The sequence below is a fragment of the Terrapene carolina genome, unplaced genomic scaffold (genome assembly GCF_002925995.2).
Source record: "Terrapene carolina triunguis isolate 2854851 unplaced genomic scaffold, T_m_triunguis-2.0 Scaffold183, whole genome shotgun sequence".
Lineage (NCBI taxonomy): Eukaryota > Metazoa > Chordata > Testudines > Emydidae > Terrapene > Terrapene triunguis.
In genome coordinates, this window is record NW_020664534.1 from 3,312,367 (window position 1) to 3,332,589 (window position 20,223).

Below are 20,223 nucleotides of genomic sequence, written 5' to 3' on the forward strand. Positions count from 1 at the left end.
ATACTGATGTCAGCAATGATCAGAGTCTAGTACAGTGGTTTTCAGCCTGTGGTCTGCGGACACTTGGGGGTCTGCAGACTATGTCTAAGATTTCCAAAGGGATCCACATCTCCATTCTAAATTTTTTAGGGGCCCGCAAATGAAAAAATCTTGAAAAATACCAATCTGCTGTATTTCAAAATCCGGAGCATACAGTTCACTTAGTCATCTTTTTACGAGTAGCTCTAACAGCAAGCAGCAACAATGAAATTACATGGCTAATTTTTTTTTCTTTGAGTGTTCAGAGCATTTTTTAAGTTTAAAAACATTGTTTGGCTCAAGCAGCAGTTGTGTTCAAATTTTGCTAAGAACTGGTGACAACTCAAAGGGAATGTTGAATGGTTGTTCCCAACTATAGTACATAATTATGATAATAATTAATAATGTCACCACCTTATTTTTATATATCACTGTACAAGAGTTTGCCGGGGCTCGACTCTCTCCGAGCGGCGGGGAGCCACACCGGCTTGCTACACCCTGCTGAGCTTGGAGAAGATTCATCCGGCCGTGGGGTCTCTCTTGGCAGCTCTTGCTGTAGCCGGAAGAAACACAGTAAGCCGGCCCTGGCTCAGGGCGAGGCAACAATGCCAAGTCAGGGCTTTGGCCCTCAGTCAGGGCTGAGCAACAAATAAGTAAAGAGGATTAAGCCCAGGCCCTAGGTCAGGGTGGGGCAACAAACGCTGAGTCAGGATCTCAGGCCCTTAGTCAGGGCTGAGTAACAACAGGTCCCAGCCTTCTCAGGCCAGGGAGAGGGGGAGTCTGCCACCCACAAGTTGGGTGGCAGGGGGGACGCAGGCCCTCCCACTCCACTACGTCCCAGCCCGGGGCCCTAGCAGCGGCAGAAGACCCGCTGCTGTCAGTGGGGATCCTGGCCGCAACACACCGACATAGGCTCTGGCAGTGCTGCAGCCAGACTGGGGTCGGCTGCCCCCGGGCTACTTCCACACTCCCCCTCGGGGCCTACCTGGGTCCTGGTGTCGGCCTCTGGGGGATCCAAGACCATGGGTTCTTCAGGGCAGGGATTGATTGGCGGGCCCAGCAGCTCCTCCGGATAGCGGGCGCAGGGCAGGCCCGGCGGCTCCTCCGGGTAGTGGGCGCAGGGCAGGCCCGGCAGCTCCTGGCGGCCGCCTTGGGCCACGGAGTTTTCGCAGCCACGAGCTAGGCTGGAGACGTCTGGTCTCTCCGGCGGCTGGGGCCTTACTGAGCTCTGAGGGCAAGCCTTTATACTTCCGGGTCGCCGCCTGACCCTCTGGGGGGCGGGCTCTGAGCTCCCTAGCTCCGCCCACTCTGGCCTCCAGATGGGTTCTTCCCCCTCCGGGGTGGCGGGGAGTCACATCGCCTCGCTACAATCATCTTTCTTCCTGAAAGTGTGCAAAGCACTTTACAGACCATATGTAGAATTCATTCATCCCTGAAATGCAGTGACCTCTGTAACGAAATGTGGCAACTGTTTTACAAAGCATAGGAACACTGAAAAGCAGTTTTTAGGTGAATAAGTAGAGAATAACAATGTCTCCAGCTCGACAACTTCATCAGTGTGTTATGTGAGCACTTAAATAGATAAAAATGCAAGTTGATGTTCTACTGTTTCACTTCAAAGAACAGGATGTATTCTTCTCATCATTTAATTATAGAAAAGTTATGGCACAGAGATTGGAGAAGTAATCTGTTCAGATGGTGGTAAAATGTGTGGCCATTCTCAACTGCTTTGGTAGGGGATGCCACAGGAATCATTTCAGAGAAAGTTTTTCTCTAGCTTGCACTGTTTTCTCTTTTGTTGTTCAGAATTTCATCTTCCCAAAGGAATGTAGCTGTCTTGAAAGTTCTTGCTTGCAGAGGGAGAGGGGTTTCTGAGGCAGCCTGGGCCCAGATCATTGAAAATCAAGACAAGACTCTTGAACTTGACTTGTTTGATGGGCACTCAGTGAAGAGAATTAAGAAGTTTGTATTAAGCATAACTAGTTTTATGTGCTATCATTGGCCTAAGTTGCTCAGCGGAAGGACTGCTGCTTTCTGGGCCAACAATTTTCTTGACTGTCTCTGATTACACTCCCAAATACAGTGCATTATGTTGTGAAGTACGAAGGTCAAGAAGTCATAGATCACCATGGCCAAGTCTCATCTGTCTGAATGGGGCAAAGTGTCCTGGAGAGCCACAGGATGGGGAAAGGTGTTATCTGAATTGTTGCAATTATAAGGGTACTATACAATAAGGCAATCTTTGTTAGTCAAAACTGTGGCATAGGGCCATTAGGTAGATCCTACGGGTATGTAACAGAAAGTAGAGCAAGAGAATTTGAGACAGACTAAGGACTTGTCTACACATTGTGGTGATGTTTATTATGGGGACATGGCTTCTAAAATGTTGCACTTTAATTGATCCTTGTAGACCTGCTAGTGCACTTGAAAGTTTCCCTACTGCGCTTTAGTGTGCACCAGCAGTGACTACAAAGACCAATTAATGCACAACATATAAAAACATAACGACAGCCATACTGGGTCAAACCAAAGGTCCATCTAGCCCCGTATCCTGTCTTCCGACAGTGGCCAATGCCAGGTGCCCCAGAGGGAAAGAACAGAACAGGTAATGATCAAGTGATCCATCCCCTGTCGCCCATTCCCAGCTTCTGGCAAACAAAGACTAGGGACACCATCCCTGCCCATCCTGGCTAATAGCCATTGATGGACCTATCCTCCATGAATTCATCTAGTTCTTTTTTGAACCCTGTTATGGTCTTGGCCTTCACAACATCCTCTGGCAAGGAATTCCGCAGGTTGACTGTGCGTTGTGTGAAAAAATACTTCCTTTTGTTTTTTTTAAACCTGCTGGCTATTAATTTCATTTGGCAGCCCCTAGTTCTTGTGTTAGGAGAAGGAGTAAATAACACTTCCTTATTTACATTCTCCAAAGTGCACTTTAGAAATCACATCCCCATAGTGAGCAGTACCTCACCGTGCAGACAAGCCCAAAGTTTAGGGGCTTTCTGAATCAGACAATGAATCAGATTTAAAACCATTATACTGTTCATGTAATCATTAAATAAAAGCATTTCAATGAAACCTAAGTCTCCTCAAGAATATTACAAAAAAAAAATTATTGCTAGAGCTAAATAGAGAAAGGTAATTCTGTTTTGTGGAGGTTTTTGTTATTCTGAAATTTGGTTTCATTACAATTTCAAAGTCCTGATGTCCCCAACTCCCAAGCAGTCCACCCTGGAGCCAGGAACCTGGAAAGCTTTGAGGTCCCTGATTCCAGGGCAGTCTGTCAAGCAGTCAGCCAAGAAGCCAGGCAGACAAGTTGGCAGGAAACCAGGCAGGGTTCTGTTGCAATTTAGTTCCCCGGGACAGACAGCAGACTGCAACCCGACATCGTCATGACGGACGCAGAAAAGAAGAAGGTCCTCATCGTAGATGTCATGGTGCCTTTTGAAAACCGGTCACCGGCCCTCCATGAGGCCCGAGCACGGAAGGCGTCAAAGTACACCCCGCTGGCCAAGACCCTGAGAGCCCACGGCTACGAGGTCCAGATACACGCCCTGATCGTGGGAGCCCTGGGCTCGTGGGACCCCCACAACGAGCCGGTTCTGAGAGCGTGCGGAGTCGGTTGACGCTACGCCCGGCTCATGAGACAGCTCATGGTGTCTGACACAATCAGGTGGTCCAGAGACATTTATACGGAACACATCACAGGACACCGTCAATACCACACTGAGTAACTGAGACCGCCGACCAGGGAAATAACCCACTTCCTTCCCTGACGGACCAAGGGACGCACCCCACCCATGTACTTATCCGCTACACCGATACTGACTTGGACTCCTTAATCATTCCATGGGTGGCGTACCCGAACCCACTTATCCACTGACACTTTAAAAACCCTTGCACCCCAATCTGGGTCTATGCAGGTTATGCGATATGTATGTATCTTTTCATCCTTGCAACCGATACCTGTACCCCCCATAACTGAAGCCTGACCCCAGATGTACAGTACCTTCCCTCTTAACTCGTGTATATTTCATTTTAAACATTCACTTTAATAAAACTGAAGTCTCCATGGAAAGTTTCAATTTTGACAAACAGGCAAATTCTGACAAAAAAGTTGTTCTGCAGAATTTTGCCAACCATCTCCAGTAATTATCTCCTGGTATCCTGGCCAACTGCTTGCACTTCGGTGGAATCCCTTAGGGACAAAAAATGATCAGGACCTCATTTTTCAATCTTACCTAAAATGGCAGCACATGCCGTAGCAAAGTACTCCCTAGCACCTTGCAGGAGCATTGATTGAAGGAAAGAGAGAAGGTGCCTCCTATACTGAATCATCCCCATCTTTTGGACTGCTAATACTAAGTCTACTTCTATGCCAAGAGGTAGAGGTGTGATTCCCCAGCTCATGTACACCTATTCATGTTTGCTCTCATAGAGCATAGCAGTATAGCCGTGGTAGGACGAGTAGCAGCTGAGCCATGCCACGTACATACCCACCAGTTTCAGGCATGTTGTACACAGCACAGCTCAGCCGTGCCTCCATTGCAACCACCCATTCTACTGCAGCTACACTGCCATTTATACTTGTGCTAGTTTGGTGTGAGCCAGCGTGAGTATGTGCACACATGCTGGGGACTCACACTCCTAGCTCATAGATGTAGTCATAGATAAACAACACTGCAATAGATTAAAAACTGCAATAGATGTTGGCATCAGCTATTATACACATTACATCCGGCAGACATTTTTATTTCCCTATCTTTCAATTACTTTAAAAATAAACAAATACTAAATGTGTCATCTAGAGGTATGAAGAAAAAGCATACACATAGGGAATATTTTTATATACGGCATATTTGGTGGGGAGGAAAAGATAATCACAAAGGTGTTTAATGTATAAACTGAACATTAAGATGAGCGAAATGAAATTGTTCGTGTACCTGGGAATAGCCGATTACATCTCCATTTTCATCCAGTACATTAAAATTAATTATTGGACCCTGGACATCAGGACTGCTGAAGTCTGAATCACTGTAGATACGCACAATGGGTGCTCCATTAGCATATTTTAAGGTAGACAGCACAGTGTAGGTGTAGTGAGATAAAGCAAAGGTATGATGTTTTATGTTCTCCATGCCACCTAAGAGGAAAACAACATATCTGTCAAATACCTTATTCTCTTGAAACTTTTTGTTTAATAAGATAGCACAGCTGGAAGCCAACCAGTGCAAAGCCTGGAAAGCCGTAATTAGCTTCTTTAAATCATCATACTTCTCAAAATTTTCTTTTCTTACAATGAGCTTTAGTGGTGCTATAATGTCACAAGAGCCACCTACCTCTGAGTTAATCCACATAACTTTTCAGCTGGGAAAATTTGAGTTTAAATTTGAATGGGTCTGTACACATCACAAAATCATTCTGGCCTACTTTTGTTAGAATGGCAGTTTTTGCTCAGGAGAGCCCAAGGACTGGAAAAGTAGTGCTGCAGATCAGGAAACTGTATACCAGTACTAACATAGGATGGAAGATTAGTTGCAGTGCATAGTCCTATATGAGGCTACAAAACAAAGGTTTTCATTTGTGATCCCATCTCCCATGACAGTTATTTAATTTTATACAGAAAAGATACTCTTCTCAGTCTACACTTCTGCAGAAGAGGAAAGAGAGAGGGTGGCCCATATTCTGCATTAGCTCACACTCATGAAAACTCATTTGCTTCAGTGGGGTTACACAGGGTGTAAGTCAGCACAGAATTTGGCCTGGACAGTAAACAGCAGTATGCTTTCTTTCCCTTCTTCTTTGCTACACCTAACGATTCAAAAGTGAGGACCTCCAAGACCTGCAACTGAGTACCAGGATATTTGGGGAAGTTGCAACATTACGCTCTAATCTCCTCTGAGCAGCAGTCATGTCATCTGTTTGTTGTCATGTGTATTTTTAACACAGAAAAGAGCTGTCGACATCTGAGACTAATCAAAATAACAATAATACACTTTTACTGTCTGAAACAGAAAAATTACATTATTTTTGTAGTATTTATTTCCAGTTTCAAAGTGGCATGCTGTCCTTTTTAGCTATGTTAGTTGGGAAAAGGAAGTAGTGTAGTCATAGAAATGGTGGACATATGGTGAAGAACCTCTATGTTCTGCACAGTGAGGGGAAATAAGATACAGGATGAACACCAGAAGGCCATTCAAGGAGTCTTGTGAGAAGCTATTTAGCATGATTTGTTGATGTTTGTCATGATAAACTTGGCAAACTTCTCTCTAACACTAAGGGTATGTCTACACTACGAAATTAGGTCGAATTTATAGAAGCCGGTTTTATAGAAATCGGTTGTATACAGCAGATTGTGTGTGTCCCCACATAAAATGCTCTAAGTGCATTAAGTCGGCGGACCGCGTCCACAGTACCGAGGCTAGCATCGACTTCCGGAGCGTTGCACTATGGGTAGCTATCCCACAGTTCCCGCAGTCTCCGCCGCCCATTGGAATTCTGGGTTAGATCCCAATGGCTGAATGATGCAAAACAGTGTCGTGGGGGGTTCTGGGTACATGTCGTCAGGCACCTCCCCCTCTGTCAGAGCAACGGCAGACAATCGATTCGTGCCTTTTTACCTGGGTTACCTGTGCAGACAACATACCACGCCAAGCATGGAGCCCGCTCTGCTCAGCTCAGCTCACCGTCACCATATGTCCTCTGGGTGCCAGCAGACGTGGTACTGCATTGCTACACAGCAGCAGCTAATTGCCTTTTGGCAGTAGACGGTGCAGTATGACTGGTAGCCTTCATCGGCGATCTGGGTGCTGGCAGACGTGGGGCTGGCAGATGTGGGGCTGCATTGCACACAGCAGCAGCCCCTTGCCTTTTGGCAGTAGATGGTGTATTAAGATTGATATCCATCATCGTCATATTGCATGTCAATCATGGGCACCTGGGCAGACATGCTCAGTCCTATCGAACTGTCTTGACGATGATGGCTATCAGTCTTAGTACACTATTTTCTGCCAAGCGCCCAGACGATGCCGAGGGCTATCAGTCATGCTGCACCATCGTCTGCCAGCTTAAGATGTAAAAAATAGATTTGTTCTGTATTCATTTGCTTCCCCCTCCCTCCGTCAAATCAATGGCCTGCTAAACCCAGGGTTTTGAGTTCAATCTTTGGGGGGGCCATTCTGTGTGACAGTTGTTTGTGTTTCTCCCTGATGCACAGCCACCTTTGTTGATTTTAATTCCCTGTACCTGTACGCCATGTCGTCACTTGCCCCTCCCTTCCTCCCTCCCTCCGTCAGATACTAGTTTCGCGCCTTTTTTCAGATCAGACGCCATAGCACTGGGATCATGGAGCCCGCTCAGATCACCGCGGCAATTATGAGCACTATGAACATCACGCGCATTGTCCTGGAGTATATGCAGAGCCAGGACATGCCAAAGCAAAACCAGGACCAGCCTAGGAGGCGATTGCAGCGTGGCGACGAGAGCGATGAGGAAATTGACATGGACATAGACCTCTCACAAGGCACAGGCCCCAGCAATGTGGAAATCATGGCGTTACTGGGGCAGGTTCATGCCGTGGAACGCCGATTCTGGGCCCGGGAAACAAGCACAGACTGGTGGGACCGCATCGTGCTGCAGGTGTGGGACGATTCCCAGTGGCTGCGAAACTTTCGCATGCATAAGGGCACTTTCATGGAACTTTGTGACTTGCTTTCCCCTGCCCTGAAGCGCCAGAATACCAGGATGAGAGCAGCCCTCACAGTTGAGAAGCGAGTGGCGATAGCCCTGTGGAAGCTTGCAATGCCAGACAGCTACCCGTCAGTCGGGAATCAATTTGGAGTGGGCAAATCTACTGTGGGGGCTGCTGTGATCCAAGTTGCCAGGGCAATGAAAGACTTGGTGATATCAAGGGTAGTGACTCTGGGAAACATGCAGGCCATAGTGGATGGCTTTGCTGCAATGGGATTCCCAAACTGTGGTGGGGCGATAGACGGAACCCATATCCCTATCTTGTCACCGGAGCACCAAGCCACCGAGTACATAAACCGCAAGGGGTACTTTTCAATGCTGCTGCAAGCCCTGGTGGATCACAAGGGACCTTTCACCAACATCAATGTGGGATGGCCGGGAAAGGTACATGATGCTTGCGTCTTCAGGCACTCTGGTCTGTTTCGAAAGCTGGAGAAAGGGACTTTCTTCCCGGACCAGAAAATAACCGTTGGGGATGTTGAAATGCCTATCGTGATCCTTGGGGACCCAGCCTACCCCTTAATGCCATGGCTCATGAAGCCGTACACAGGCAGCCTGGACAGTAGTCAGGACCTGTTCAACTACAGGCTGAGCAAGTGCCGAATGGTGGTGGAATGTGCATTTGGACGTTTAAAAGCGCGCTGGCGCAGCTTACTGACTCGCTCAGACCTCAGCGAAAAGAATATCCCCATTGTTATTGCTGCTTGCTGTGCGTTCCACAATATTTGTGAGAGTAAGGGGGAGACATTTATGGCGGGGTGGGAGGTTGAGGCAAATCGCCTGGCCGCTGATTACGCGCAGCCAGACACCAGGGCGGTTAGAGGAGCACAGCAGGGCGTGGTGCGCATCAGAGAAGCTTTGAAAATGGGTTTTGTGACTGGCCAGGCCACGGTGTGAAACTTCTGTTTGTTTCTCCTTGATGAACCCTCCGCCCCCCCCACCCAGTTCACTCTACTTCCCTGTAAACCAACTACCCCACCCTCCCCTCCCCCCTTCGAGCACCGCTTGCAGAGGCAATAAAGTCATTGTTAGTTCACATTCATGCATTCTTTATTAATTCATTACACAACTAGGGGGATAATTGCCAAGGTAGCCCAGGATGGGTGGGGGAGGAGGGAAGGAAAAGGACACACTGCAGTTTAAAACTTTAACTCTTATTGAAGGCCAGCCTTCTGATGCTCGGGCAATCATCTGGGGTGGAGTGACTGGGTGGCCGGAGGCCCCCCCACTGTGTTCTTGGGCGTCTGGGTGAGGAGGCTATGGAACTTGGGGAGGAGGGCTGTTGGTTACACAGGGGCTGTAGCGGCGGTTTCTGCTCCTGCTGCCTTTCCTGCAGCTCAACCATATGCTGGAGCATATCAGTTTGATGCTCCAGCAGCCGGAGCATCGACTCTTGCCTTCTGTCTGCAAGCTGACGCCACCTATCCTCTTCAGCCCGCCACTTGCTCTGTTCATCCCGCGATTCAGCCCGCCACCTCTCCTCTCGTTCATACTGTGCTTTTCTGTAGTCTGACATTGACTGCCTCCACGCATTCTGCTGTGCTCTGTCAGCATGGGAGGACATCTGGAGCTCCGTGAACATATCATCCCACGTCCGCCGTTTTCTCCTTCTAATCTTCACTAGCCTCTGTGAAGGAAAACATTTGTAGCTGGTGGAGGACAAGGGAGAGGTGGTTAAAAAAGACATTTTAGAGAACCATGTGTACACTCTTTCACGTTAAATTTTGCTGTTCACATTAAACAGCACATGTGCTTTCGTTACAAGGTCGCATTTTTCCTCTTATATTGAGGGCCTGCCGGTTTGGTGTGAGAGATCACTCACACAGTGCCAGGCAACAGATTTCGGCTTGCAGGCAGCCATGGTAAGCCACAGTCTTTTGGCTTTTTTAACCTTCTTAACATGTGGGAATGGTTTCAAACAGTAGCGCTCTCATTTCCCATATCAAGCACCCATTGGGTTGGCCATTTAAAATGGGTTTGCTATGTAAAAGGAGGGGCTGCGGTTTCCGGGTTAACATGCAGCACAAACCCAACTAACCCCCCTCCCCCACACACCCAATTCTCTGGGATGATCACTTCACCCCTCCCCCCACCGCGTGGCTAACAGCGGGGAACATTTCTGTTCAGCAGAGCAGGAACGGGTACCTCTGAATGTCCCCTTAATAAAATTGCCCCATTTCAACCAGGTGACCGTGAATGATATCACTCTCCTGAGGATAACAAAGAGCGATAAGGAATGGATGTTGTCTGCATGCCATCAAACACTGGGACCATACGCTGCCATGCTTTGTTATGCAATGATTCCAGACTACGTGCTACTGGCCTGGCGTGGTAAAGTGTCCTACCATGGCGGACGGGATAAGGCAGCCCTCCCCAGAAACGTTTTGCAAAGGCTTTGGGAGTACATGAAGGAGAGCTTTCTGGAGATGTCCCTGGAGGATTTCCGTTCCATCCCCATACACGTTAACAGACTTTTCCAGTAGCTGTACTGGCCGCGACTGCCAGGGCAAATTAATCATTAATCATTAAACATGCTTGCTTTTAAACCATGTGTAATATTTACGAAGGTACACTCACCAGAGGTCCCCTGTGTGCCCTCAGGGTCTGGGAGCACGTCTTGGGTGAGTTCGGGGGTTACTGGTTCCAGGTCCAGGGTGATAAACATATCCTGGCTGTTGGGGAAACCGGTTTCTCCGCTTCCTTGCGGCTGTGAGCTATCTACATTTCCTCCATCCTCATCTTCCGAACCCTCTTCCCTGTGTGTTTCTCCAGTGAGGGAGTCATAGCACACGGTTGGGGTAGTGGTGGCTGCACCCCCTAGAATGGCATGCAGCTCCGCGTAGAAGCGGCATGTTTGCGGCTCTGCCCCGGACCTTCCGTTTGCTTCTCTGGCTTTGTGGTAGGCTTGCCTTAGCTCCTTAATTTTCACGCGGCACTGCTGTGCGTCCCTGTTATGGCCTCTGTCCTTCATGGCCTTGGAGACCTTTTCTAATATTTTGCCATTTCGTTTACTGCTACGGAGTTCAGCTAGCACTGATTCATCTCCCCATATGGCGAGCAGATCCCGTACCTCCCATTCGGTCCATGATGGAGCTCTTTTGCGATCCTGGGACTCCATCACGGTTACCTGTGCTGATGAGCTCTGCGTGGTCACCTGTGCTCTCCACGCTGAGCAAACAGGAAATGAAATTCAAACGTTCGCGGGGCTTTTCCTGTCTACCTGGTCAGTGCATCTGAGTTGAGAGTGCTGTCCAGAGCGGTCACAATGAAGCACTGTGGGATAGCTCCCGGAGGCCAATAACATCGAATTCCATCCACACTACCCCAATTCCGACCCACTAAGGCCGATTTTATCACTAATCCCCTCGTCGGAGGTGGAGTAAAGAAACCGGTTTAAAGGGCCCTTTAAGTCGAAAGAAAGGGCTTCGTCGTGTGAACGTGTCCAGGCTTAATTCGATTTAACGCTGCTAAAGTCGACCTAAACTCGTAGTGTAGACCAGGCCTTAGTTCCCAAAGGACTTTCATAGTGTCACAGACTTTGAGAAGAAAAGGACTGCCTAGCCTAAGATGTCCTGCACATTTTCTGCTAGGTGGTGGTAGTGTTGTTGAGAAAGGTTATTTCTGTGATACTGCCAGTGCTAGCTGCCTTATTAGATCTGACTACACTGGCAGTTTCTGAGATGTCTTTAATCGCCTGATGCAAAGCTTTTCCAAATTGGCAGGAACTTTTTGATGGAATATTAAGATTGAAACTTTCTTTGTAACTTGTTGAAGAAATCTGTCTATTTTTCAGAGCACGTATCCTGCCTTCAATTCTGTATTAGCCTTTAGCCATTCTTGATTTAAAATTTCTTAATCACATTTCTTTGTGCATTGGTGAGAGACTGATGAGTCTCTTAATTATTTATCCTCACAGAAATGCAACAGCCTGCAGTTGTCCCCTTCCCTACTCCTGCCCCCTGCCGAGGAGGTAGATGGCAAGTAATGTAGCCAAGTGCCTGTATTTTCACAGAGCAGAATGAGTCACGATTAGGGCTGACGGATTGTCAAAGAAAATTATTCAAAACAATTGCCAATGGGTCATGGTTAATGCTGACAAAAAAAAAATCACAAATATATGACTCATTCATGATTTTTTTTTTTTTTTTAAACAGAATGATCTGTGCTGCCCCCTACATAATTTTTGTGATTCCCCAACTTCCTTTCTGCCTGCTGTGACCCAGGGAGTGGAAGGAAGGGGAAGAAGAATTTCAACAGATCTTCAGCCTCCCACTGGGGGCTATGTGCCTGAATCAATGCACATGGTCATACATGGTGGTAGAAGGGAATAAAATCAAGGGGGGTCACGCTATTTGAGATAAATAAGGATCGGTTACCAGATGTTACGACTGATTACTTGGTATTTGTTAGTGTATTTTATTTCTGCATTTTGTCCCCTGCACATAAATTTCTGTGACTGTTCTTATGTCAGGTTCCATGACACTGAACATCTGGATTTTTTTTTATGAAGTGCCTATTTGGTGTCAGGAGCGGTGGCAGATTTTAAAACTTTTGAAGGGGATATATTTGAGGAATGGCCTGTGATCTTCAGCTCATTGCAAGGGGGGTCGAAGGCTCACTCAGTCTATAATTTTAGTGAATTTTAGCTGTTTCATTAAGAGACTCTGCAGTTATTTATTAATCTAAATGATTTTTAAATGGCGAGCAGCATACATGTTATATATTATTATTTCAGTGATGGACACCTATCTAGGGCAGACCAGGTCACACTTACTGATGGAGTTTGATTACTACTGTTGACCAAAACCAGGTGTGCAGGCACATACCTATTGTAAAGGTTATGCATGGTTGTGTAATTTGCATTCACTATTGTATACCTCTGCCTAAGGCATGAATTCATAATGTAGACTTCCTTGTCTGGTGTAAATGTATATATTTCCACTAATACTTTTCTTATTGCTTCATCACTTGCGTGTATGTGTGTGGGTGTTTTAACTTAATGTCATTTCAGGCTTCGGCATTTCATATTTTCTGTTTCTAGTGACACAGCATTTTGCACACTATCTGTTGGCACAGTGAATAGCATAACAAGTATTTGCAATGGTTTTTGAACATCAGAGATTGCCGAAAGTTGCTCATTACTTTCCCGCACTGACCCCCTTCCAGCAATATGCCATTTATCCCGTGGTGTTGGTGTTAGGTACTATGCTATCCTGGCTGGCTGTACCATTTCTTTGTTTGTGCCCTGAGGCATCATGATGGTGTCAGCACAGACGTTGCCACTGCTGCTTTACCCCTGAGCTTTTCATACTGATTACAGAAACTGATGGGGTGGTGGTGCTGAAATGTCACTGGGTCCTAGGTGTTCCTTTACTCCATGGCTGCTGTGTTGCTGCTGCCATCACTCATATTAGCTAGCTCATAATGGTATTGCTCCGCCAGAGCAGCAGTTGTTAGTGGAGGGCACATTGCAGGTACAAGTTCATATCCTGCCTTTTTTAAAGGGACTATATTTCTTCTGTCTGGATTTGTTCTCTTATGGCCTGATCCAAACCCTACTGAAGTCACTGGAAGTCTTTTCAGAGACTTTGATGGGCTTTGTCTCAGCTCTTCTCATCTGTAATTTTCTTGCCCCTCTGCTGTTGTGCAAAAAAGAAAAGTGTTTCCTTTCTACTGTCTACCATTATACTCAGATGGAAAACAAATACGTCTTTTAAATTTGCGTGGCTGCTGAGTAGCTTTCTAGGTTATATCAAATCTATTTGCTGCTGCCAGGAAATAAATCCAATAAACATTATACTTTATTCAGTGATGTACACATACACAATGTGAGAATTTCACTCTATTCTGCTTCCTTTTCAGTGCTCCGTATAGATTAACCTAAAATGAATTCCCAGTCCCTAGAGTGTGATGATAAACAAATAACAGTTATTACTGATGTCTTATGCAAGTAGGATACACAAGTCAATACAGACTTTGAGCCTGTTCCTGCAAAATGCTGATGCCTTTAACTGAGCTTAGCTCCCTGCAGGACTAGACCTCTGACAGGGTATTCTGCCTTCCACACCTATTCACCATGAACAGGAACAACATGGCCAGGCAGGAGGGTAGAAGCAGAAGAGAACATGTAGATTTTTGGTCTTCTTCTGTAGAACTGGGGAACAGACCTTATGTAGAGTTTCATCTAAACCAGGGGTAGGCAACCTATGGCACGCATGCCAAAGGCGGCAATCGAGCTGATTTTCAGTGGCACTCACACTGGCTGGTTCCTGGCCACCGGTCCGGGGGGATCTGCATTTTAATTTAATTTTAAATGAAGCTTCTTAAACATTTTAAATACCTTATTTACTTGACATACAACAATAGTTTAGTTATATATTATAGACTTATAGAAAAAGACCTTCTAAAAACGTTAAAATGTATTACTGGCACGCGAAACCTTAAATTAGAGTGAATAAATGAAGACTCGGCACACCACTTCTGAAAGGTTGCCGACCCCTGATAAACGGAGAAAGCATAGAAGGTATAGGTCAGATTTTGAAACCCTTATCCACACTAATGAGTAGTTGCTCACTAGAACAGTCCCATTTATTTTAATTATAAACTATATGAGTGGAAATGCTTTTTTAAGAATAAAAATGTCAGTCATGGGAAAGATTGTTACCTCCTTATTCATACCAATCATCCCATCGATGGGTCTACCTGTGTGAATACGGGGAGTCACAATCTGTCTCAGTATTGGGATTTTTATTCCTCCAATGTATAGATTATGACACACTTTCTCATATGATCTTAGGATACGATAAATAATTCACAGAAGGAAAGAACTTTCACTTTCTGTGACCAAAATATGCTACTTTCCCCACAGGACCAAGTGTCTGTGCCTAAAGTTGGATAGAGTCTTGCAACATATTCAAATCTTTAAAATGCACCTACTGTGTGTACAATATGGAGGCCCTCTACACTCTCAGCACTAATTCCATGCATAATACTGTGTGCAATATAGGGATCCCGACTCTCAGCTCTAATCCTGTGCATAATAATTTAAATCCTTTTATTCTCATCTCTCTCCCCCACCACCTCAACAGTTTTAGACTGTGGAAAGCAATTGCTTAATCCTCCATTCAGGATGTTCTACTGAGACCAAACATGAAACACATACCCAGTGTTTATCTTAATGAGCAGAAGGCTTTTTTGCTGCCCCATCTCTCCCTTCTTTAGAACAGCTAATTTACACCCCTGTCTTTATATGGTAAGGAAGGTTCAGAGTCTTTACTCTGAGTAAACTAAGCAGAACATTCTGAGAAAAGCAGCTATTAATTTTCAAACATCACAACCTCAAGAATTTCCTTGTTCTCAGCTCCTTGGGAGCAGTGTGGAGAGGAGATGCTGCACATGTTCTTTGGCTTGATTCTTAACGTATCCATTTTAATTATTAGTGAAATTCCATTTAGTTTAGGCACTTGTTTGATTGAATACCATACAGTGCTACAAATCAATTACAAATTTAAGTCATTTCAATGACTACTTGCAATGAGATCCCCCCTCCCACTTCCTTTCATGAACACAGGCCTTGGTCATATTACTAAAAAGACTATACAACGCATAACATTTCAGAATGGCCCTGGCCCACCAGAGAAGTGGTAGGATAGATGAAAACAGAAATAGAGAGGTTTTTGAAAAACCCAGGATATTTAGTACACTATATATAATAGCTTATAGACTAGCTCTCCAAAGTACTTAGGTGATATAAGTCCTCAGAGTTTCTTTAACAGAGCAATAAATCCATACCTAAAACACTTATACAAGCAGAGCTCAGGAGCTGTTACCTCCCAGGGTCTTTCTCAGTCCAGCAGAAACCACATCCTCCCTTGGCAGTCCTCTCAACTATTAAGTGGGAGAGGAGCCTGTATTATAAAGGCACTGAAATCTCTCTTTTCCAGCATCCCTTGCAAAGAGGAGTGTGACAACCAAGCCACTCTGTTATGAGTGGCTCAGCCTCATGTGGCTTTCTCCTTTCTCTGTCTAATGGAGTAAGCCTACACTGCACAGTCTCTTGAAACCATCATGTTAGAGCTTTTCCAGAGCTTGCTTCTTGGTGACTGGTCTTTCCAACTCCTGAAAGCCAGTCTGCTAGTACTGAGAAAATCAGGAAGCAGTGACCTCTTCCTCTCTCAATGCTCCAATCTCACACAGACAGGGGTAATAAATCTAGCTTACTATTAAGCACTGAGTTTTCTTCCCCCAAGACCCTTACTTTATTCCCCAGCCACATCTTCTTACTGTGCATTTTATTATGGCAAAGGGGCAAAATGTACTTCATTATGGCTAACCACTAGAGCAACTTTTTACACTAGTTATTCCTCTACCTTGCTTGGCAAGAAAATCTGGGACACGAGCAGGACCTGAGATAAATGCAATTCCTCTCTCCAAGAACTTTTCTTTAGGGCCTCAATCTGCAGTCACTTGAAGGCCTCATGACTTCCTTACTGGTCCAGTAGTTTGTTCTGAATGGGCCTGGAGATTAATGTAATATACACTTAACCAGCAGCTTGTAGCAACAATAGTCACAAAATGGGGTTTCCCTTATCAGCAGTGAGAGTAGCTTACAAAAACACACACAAAAAACCAGCAATGTTTTCCTTACTTTTTCTGAGTAAAACAGATCCAAATCAAAGTCATCCCTAGGGTATAAACTAGGCCCCAATCAAAGCTCCCCTCCCTTCCAGTGCATAATCAGAGCAGGCATTTCCCCTTTCTCCTTCTTATACTTAACAGCTAGGTCCTATAATTTAATAAACCACTTAATTCTTGCTGGTCCAGCTCTACCTTGTTGCAGGCAATCCCAGATGAGTTGTGCTGGGGTCTTTTCAGAGCTGGATTGGTAATCTAACCCAGCATAGCAATATAAGAGCTAATTACACAAAAGAAAAATGGATAGACAAAGCGTAAATTAAAAAAAAAAAAAGTAATTAACAAAGTGGATGCCACCATCCTGACAAGTGGATGATGCAAAAGAAAAGCAGATTCTATTCTATTCAGTATTGCTGTACCTGAGCAACTTCAAGCAGTGCATTAAGCAACATGACTAAGATCTGTTACGTGTTGTTTGTTCATTCACTCTCTCCCCAGAGGGAAAAGTATATGCAATGGAGTGGATGAAGTGGCCTTGCCATTAAAAACCTATGGAAATCGGCAAGTTTAATTTTTTTGTAAGGTAAATTCTACTGTTCTCCATTTTTATTTAAATAACAAAACTTCCCTTATCTTGACTTTAAGCCTCCTGATTTCCATTGCTTTCATAAGGCAAAGATGATTCTTTGACTTCTGTTCTGCCCCATCATGCTGGGCTAGGCCTCTGCTGGGAAGCATCATGAGAATATCAGCAACCACTGAAGAAACACCAGCCTCATTCACTCCATGGAGATACTGAAACAGTGACAGCTATAGCTAAAAACCTGCTTTGAAATTGCCTTTATTTAGACCTATTTAACAGGTATTAAAGATTATTTAGCTAATATCACAAATCACTGGAATTACTGGGCCAAAGCCTCAATTGAGCTACAACAATTTACATCAGCAGAGGACTTGGCCCATTACTTTAACCAGCCAAAATGACACTACACAACACAGATAACTCAGTGATTCAGGAACTTCCAGCTGAATAATTGTGTTTTACCCGTTTCTATTCTCTTTTACCCAACAATCTCAAAGTGCTCAACATTAATTAGTTTCACCTCACAACATGCCTGTGGGGAAGGGAAGGAAAACCTATCACCATATTTTTCTTCACACATGAATTTCTTCTGGCAGGGTCTGGAACTACAAAGTCCTTCAGGCTCAGGCCTCATGTAGTTTCTTGGCCACGTACTTGTGTGGGCAAAATTTTTGAGTATTCATAAAATTTCACAAATTAAAGAAGGGGAGATTTGAAAAGCAGAACTTGCTACTTTGACACAATTCTGCACACTCTTAGGGAACAAATCTGGGTGATCATGGCAATTTCAAGTGCCAGTCTCACTCATCGAGAGGTCCTTCAAAAAGACATGAGAAGTTCAGTATTCTTAATCAAAGTATAGCCAATCCTGAAGGATATACTCAATCTCTTCTTCCAATCTCCTGTTCCAGCGGTTCTACAACAGTGCTGCTATATATTAACCATCAGTAAGTCATCATCACAGTGTTTGGTCCTAATAGCTTCTGAAATCCCTGTCACCTAAAATACTGTATGCACTCTAAGTACCGGGAACTAAAAGTAATAATAGAGTATGGTGGTTAAAGACTGAACACCCGTAATTTGGTAAAGTATAGGGTAGATGTATTTTGATCAGTTGCAAGTGTTCAAGGCCACTAAAAAGAAAACTGAAAGAGAAAGCAGGCATAAAAATATCAAAAAACAGTAAACAGGAACAGTAAAAAGGAGCAAAATATTGATAATCTTGTTATAGTCAAAGTATTCCTAGGTTATTAAAATAAATTTCAATAAAGCAATTTTTGCTTCCTAGCTAAGGAAAATTGCTTCCTAAATAAGTAGTGTCTTGACTAAAAGCTTTTATGCAACATCCTAAATATACTTACTATAAGGACATAAATAAGCAGCAACTCCCCGAACAGATGGAATCTGTGCTTTAGATCCAGTTCAAGAGACCTGAAGTATTTTACGACATGTGTGACTCGCACTTGTAAATTAATGTTTCCGAGTCATAAATTAATATCTGACCATATGCATCAAAGTAGAGAATTGCCTCTACAGATAATTCTCTGTCCTGGAGGCAGGATCAGATAAAGACCTTGGCTTCAAATGGAAATTCATAAGGGAAACCACTTCCAATTTCCACTACAGTCATATGAAAGAAAATAAGGGCCTATTAGTGGCGTGGACGAGAGACACACTAATAACTTCAGACTTTCCTTCCTCAGATGCCACCTCTCTTCCCGTGACATACTGCTACAGATGATGTGAGCAGAAGCTCTTGAGCTGGTCCCCTCTCAGTGGGGGGAAATAAAAGAGTATAAAAGAGTGGAGCTTGCTAGCAGGATGCCCCATGTGAGGCTCTCTTTCTTTTCCCCACACCTTGGTCTAAAACTGCTGAACTTCAGGGCATACTACAAGATATTTATATTTTAAGATGTCTGCTGAAGATGTTAATATTATTAGGGGTGATAGGGGAAATGGAAAAATATGGTTTATTTTTTGTACTTCTTGGCTATTTAGTACTATATGTGATGTGGCTGTTTCTTTTTTGATTTATTGTATTTGTCAGGGTTACCTGGAGTGCAGAGATAGGTGACTCTGGTTTCATAAAATAAATAAATAATAAACCTGGTTCTCGGTGTTTAAAGAACCACATGTACAAATAATATTTTCTTTCTTCCTGCCTGGATCATCCTGCCCCTCAAAATGAGAAGGAGATGTGCAGTCCAGCTACTATAAATCAAAAGCATGACTATGAAAAGGCTTTGCTACTTACAGCATTATCAAAGAGCAATCTTTAAAAATGAGTCAGAGTCCATATGACTGCTATACAAAACAGATAGTATTATTTCTGTCAGCAAAGAAAGTTGACACAAGTTTAGCTGAATGACCTTTAAATACACAGAGATGCTTCAGATTATGAAAGTTTACATATCGCCAGTTTTGTGGCACTGAATAGATTTCATTATGATAGCCTTTATGCAAAAGCACAGGTCCCTTGATTTAAAAAAATTAATTTATAAAATGCTTTTCTTTTTTATTTTGATTTATCCTTCTGCATATTATCAGGCCCAAATCAGTGTAAACGCTAAATATTTGCAAAAACTAGTCAAGATACTGCTCCTAGGGTTGCCAATTTTGGTTGGATGTATTCCTGGAGGTTTCGTCACATGACATCATATTTAATTAAAGATTAATTCCTGGAGAGTCCAGGACAATCCTGGAGGGTTGGCAACCCTAACTGCTCCACACAGACAGAAGTATAACAAAAGGAACTCATTAATCACAATACATGCTTACACACTGATACCATTAATACTACTATTTTGCATTTCTACGGTGCCTTCACGATCTTAAAGAGCTTTTATAACCATTAATGTAACCGGACTATAACATTGCTCTGAGGTAGGTATTTTCTTATCTATCTTAGAGAAGGGTAATTTGACTTTCATGAAAGGATAGTTACTAGCCTACTGTAAGACCTTTTAAAACGAAATATAATCATGTGAGTGTAAAAACTTTATGTGAGTAATATATGTTCGTCTAATGCTGCTTGGCTTTCCCATCCTAATGGGTTCTTTAGTCAGTCTGAAAGAGGCATTCAACGTCTTTCATTGAATATTAAGGGATTACTCCCTTAGACTGCCTTGTGTGGAGTTAGCCTCATTTGCCAATTAATTCTGAGGCTTATTTAGCAAGATTCAATCAATTTTTCTCTTTTTGTTTCCTAGGACACTTTATAGACACCCTCTTCTGAA

At 44.2% G+C, this 20,223-nt stretch overlaps 1 protein-coding gene across 1 annotated transcript in view; it reads right to left on the reverse strand.

Annotated features, from left to right (window-relative positions):
• The window catches only part of MOCOS (molybdenum cofactor sulfurase), a 388,002-nt gene that overhangs the window by 84,420 nt on the left and 283,359 nt on the right, over positions 1-20,223 (reverse strand). The window contains exon 6 of the mRNA XM_026654152.1: positions 4,965-5,164. Within this exon, the coding sequence (XP_026509937.1) occupies positions 4,965-5,164 (200 nt within the window). The remainder of the gene's footprint in view (positions 1-4,964; positions 5,165-20,223) is intronic.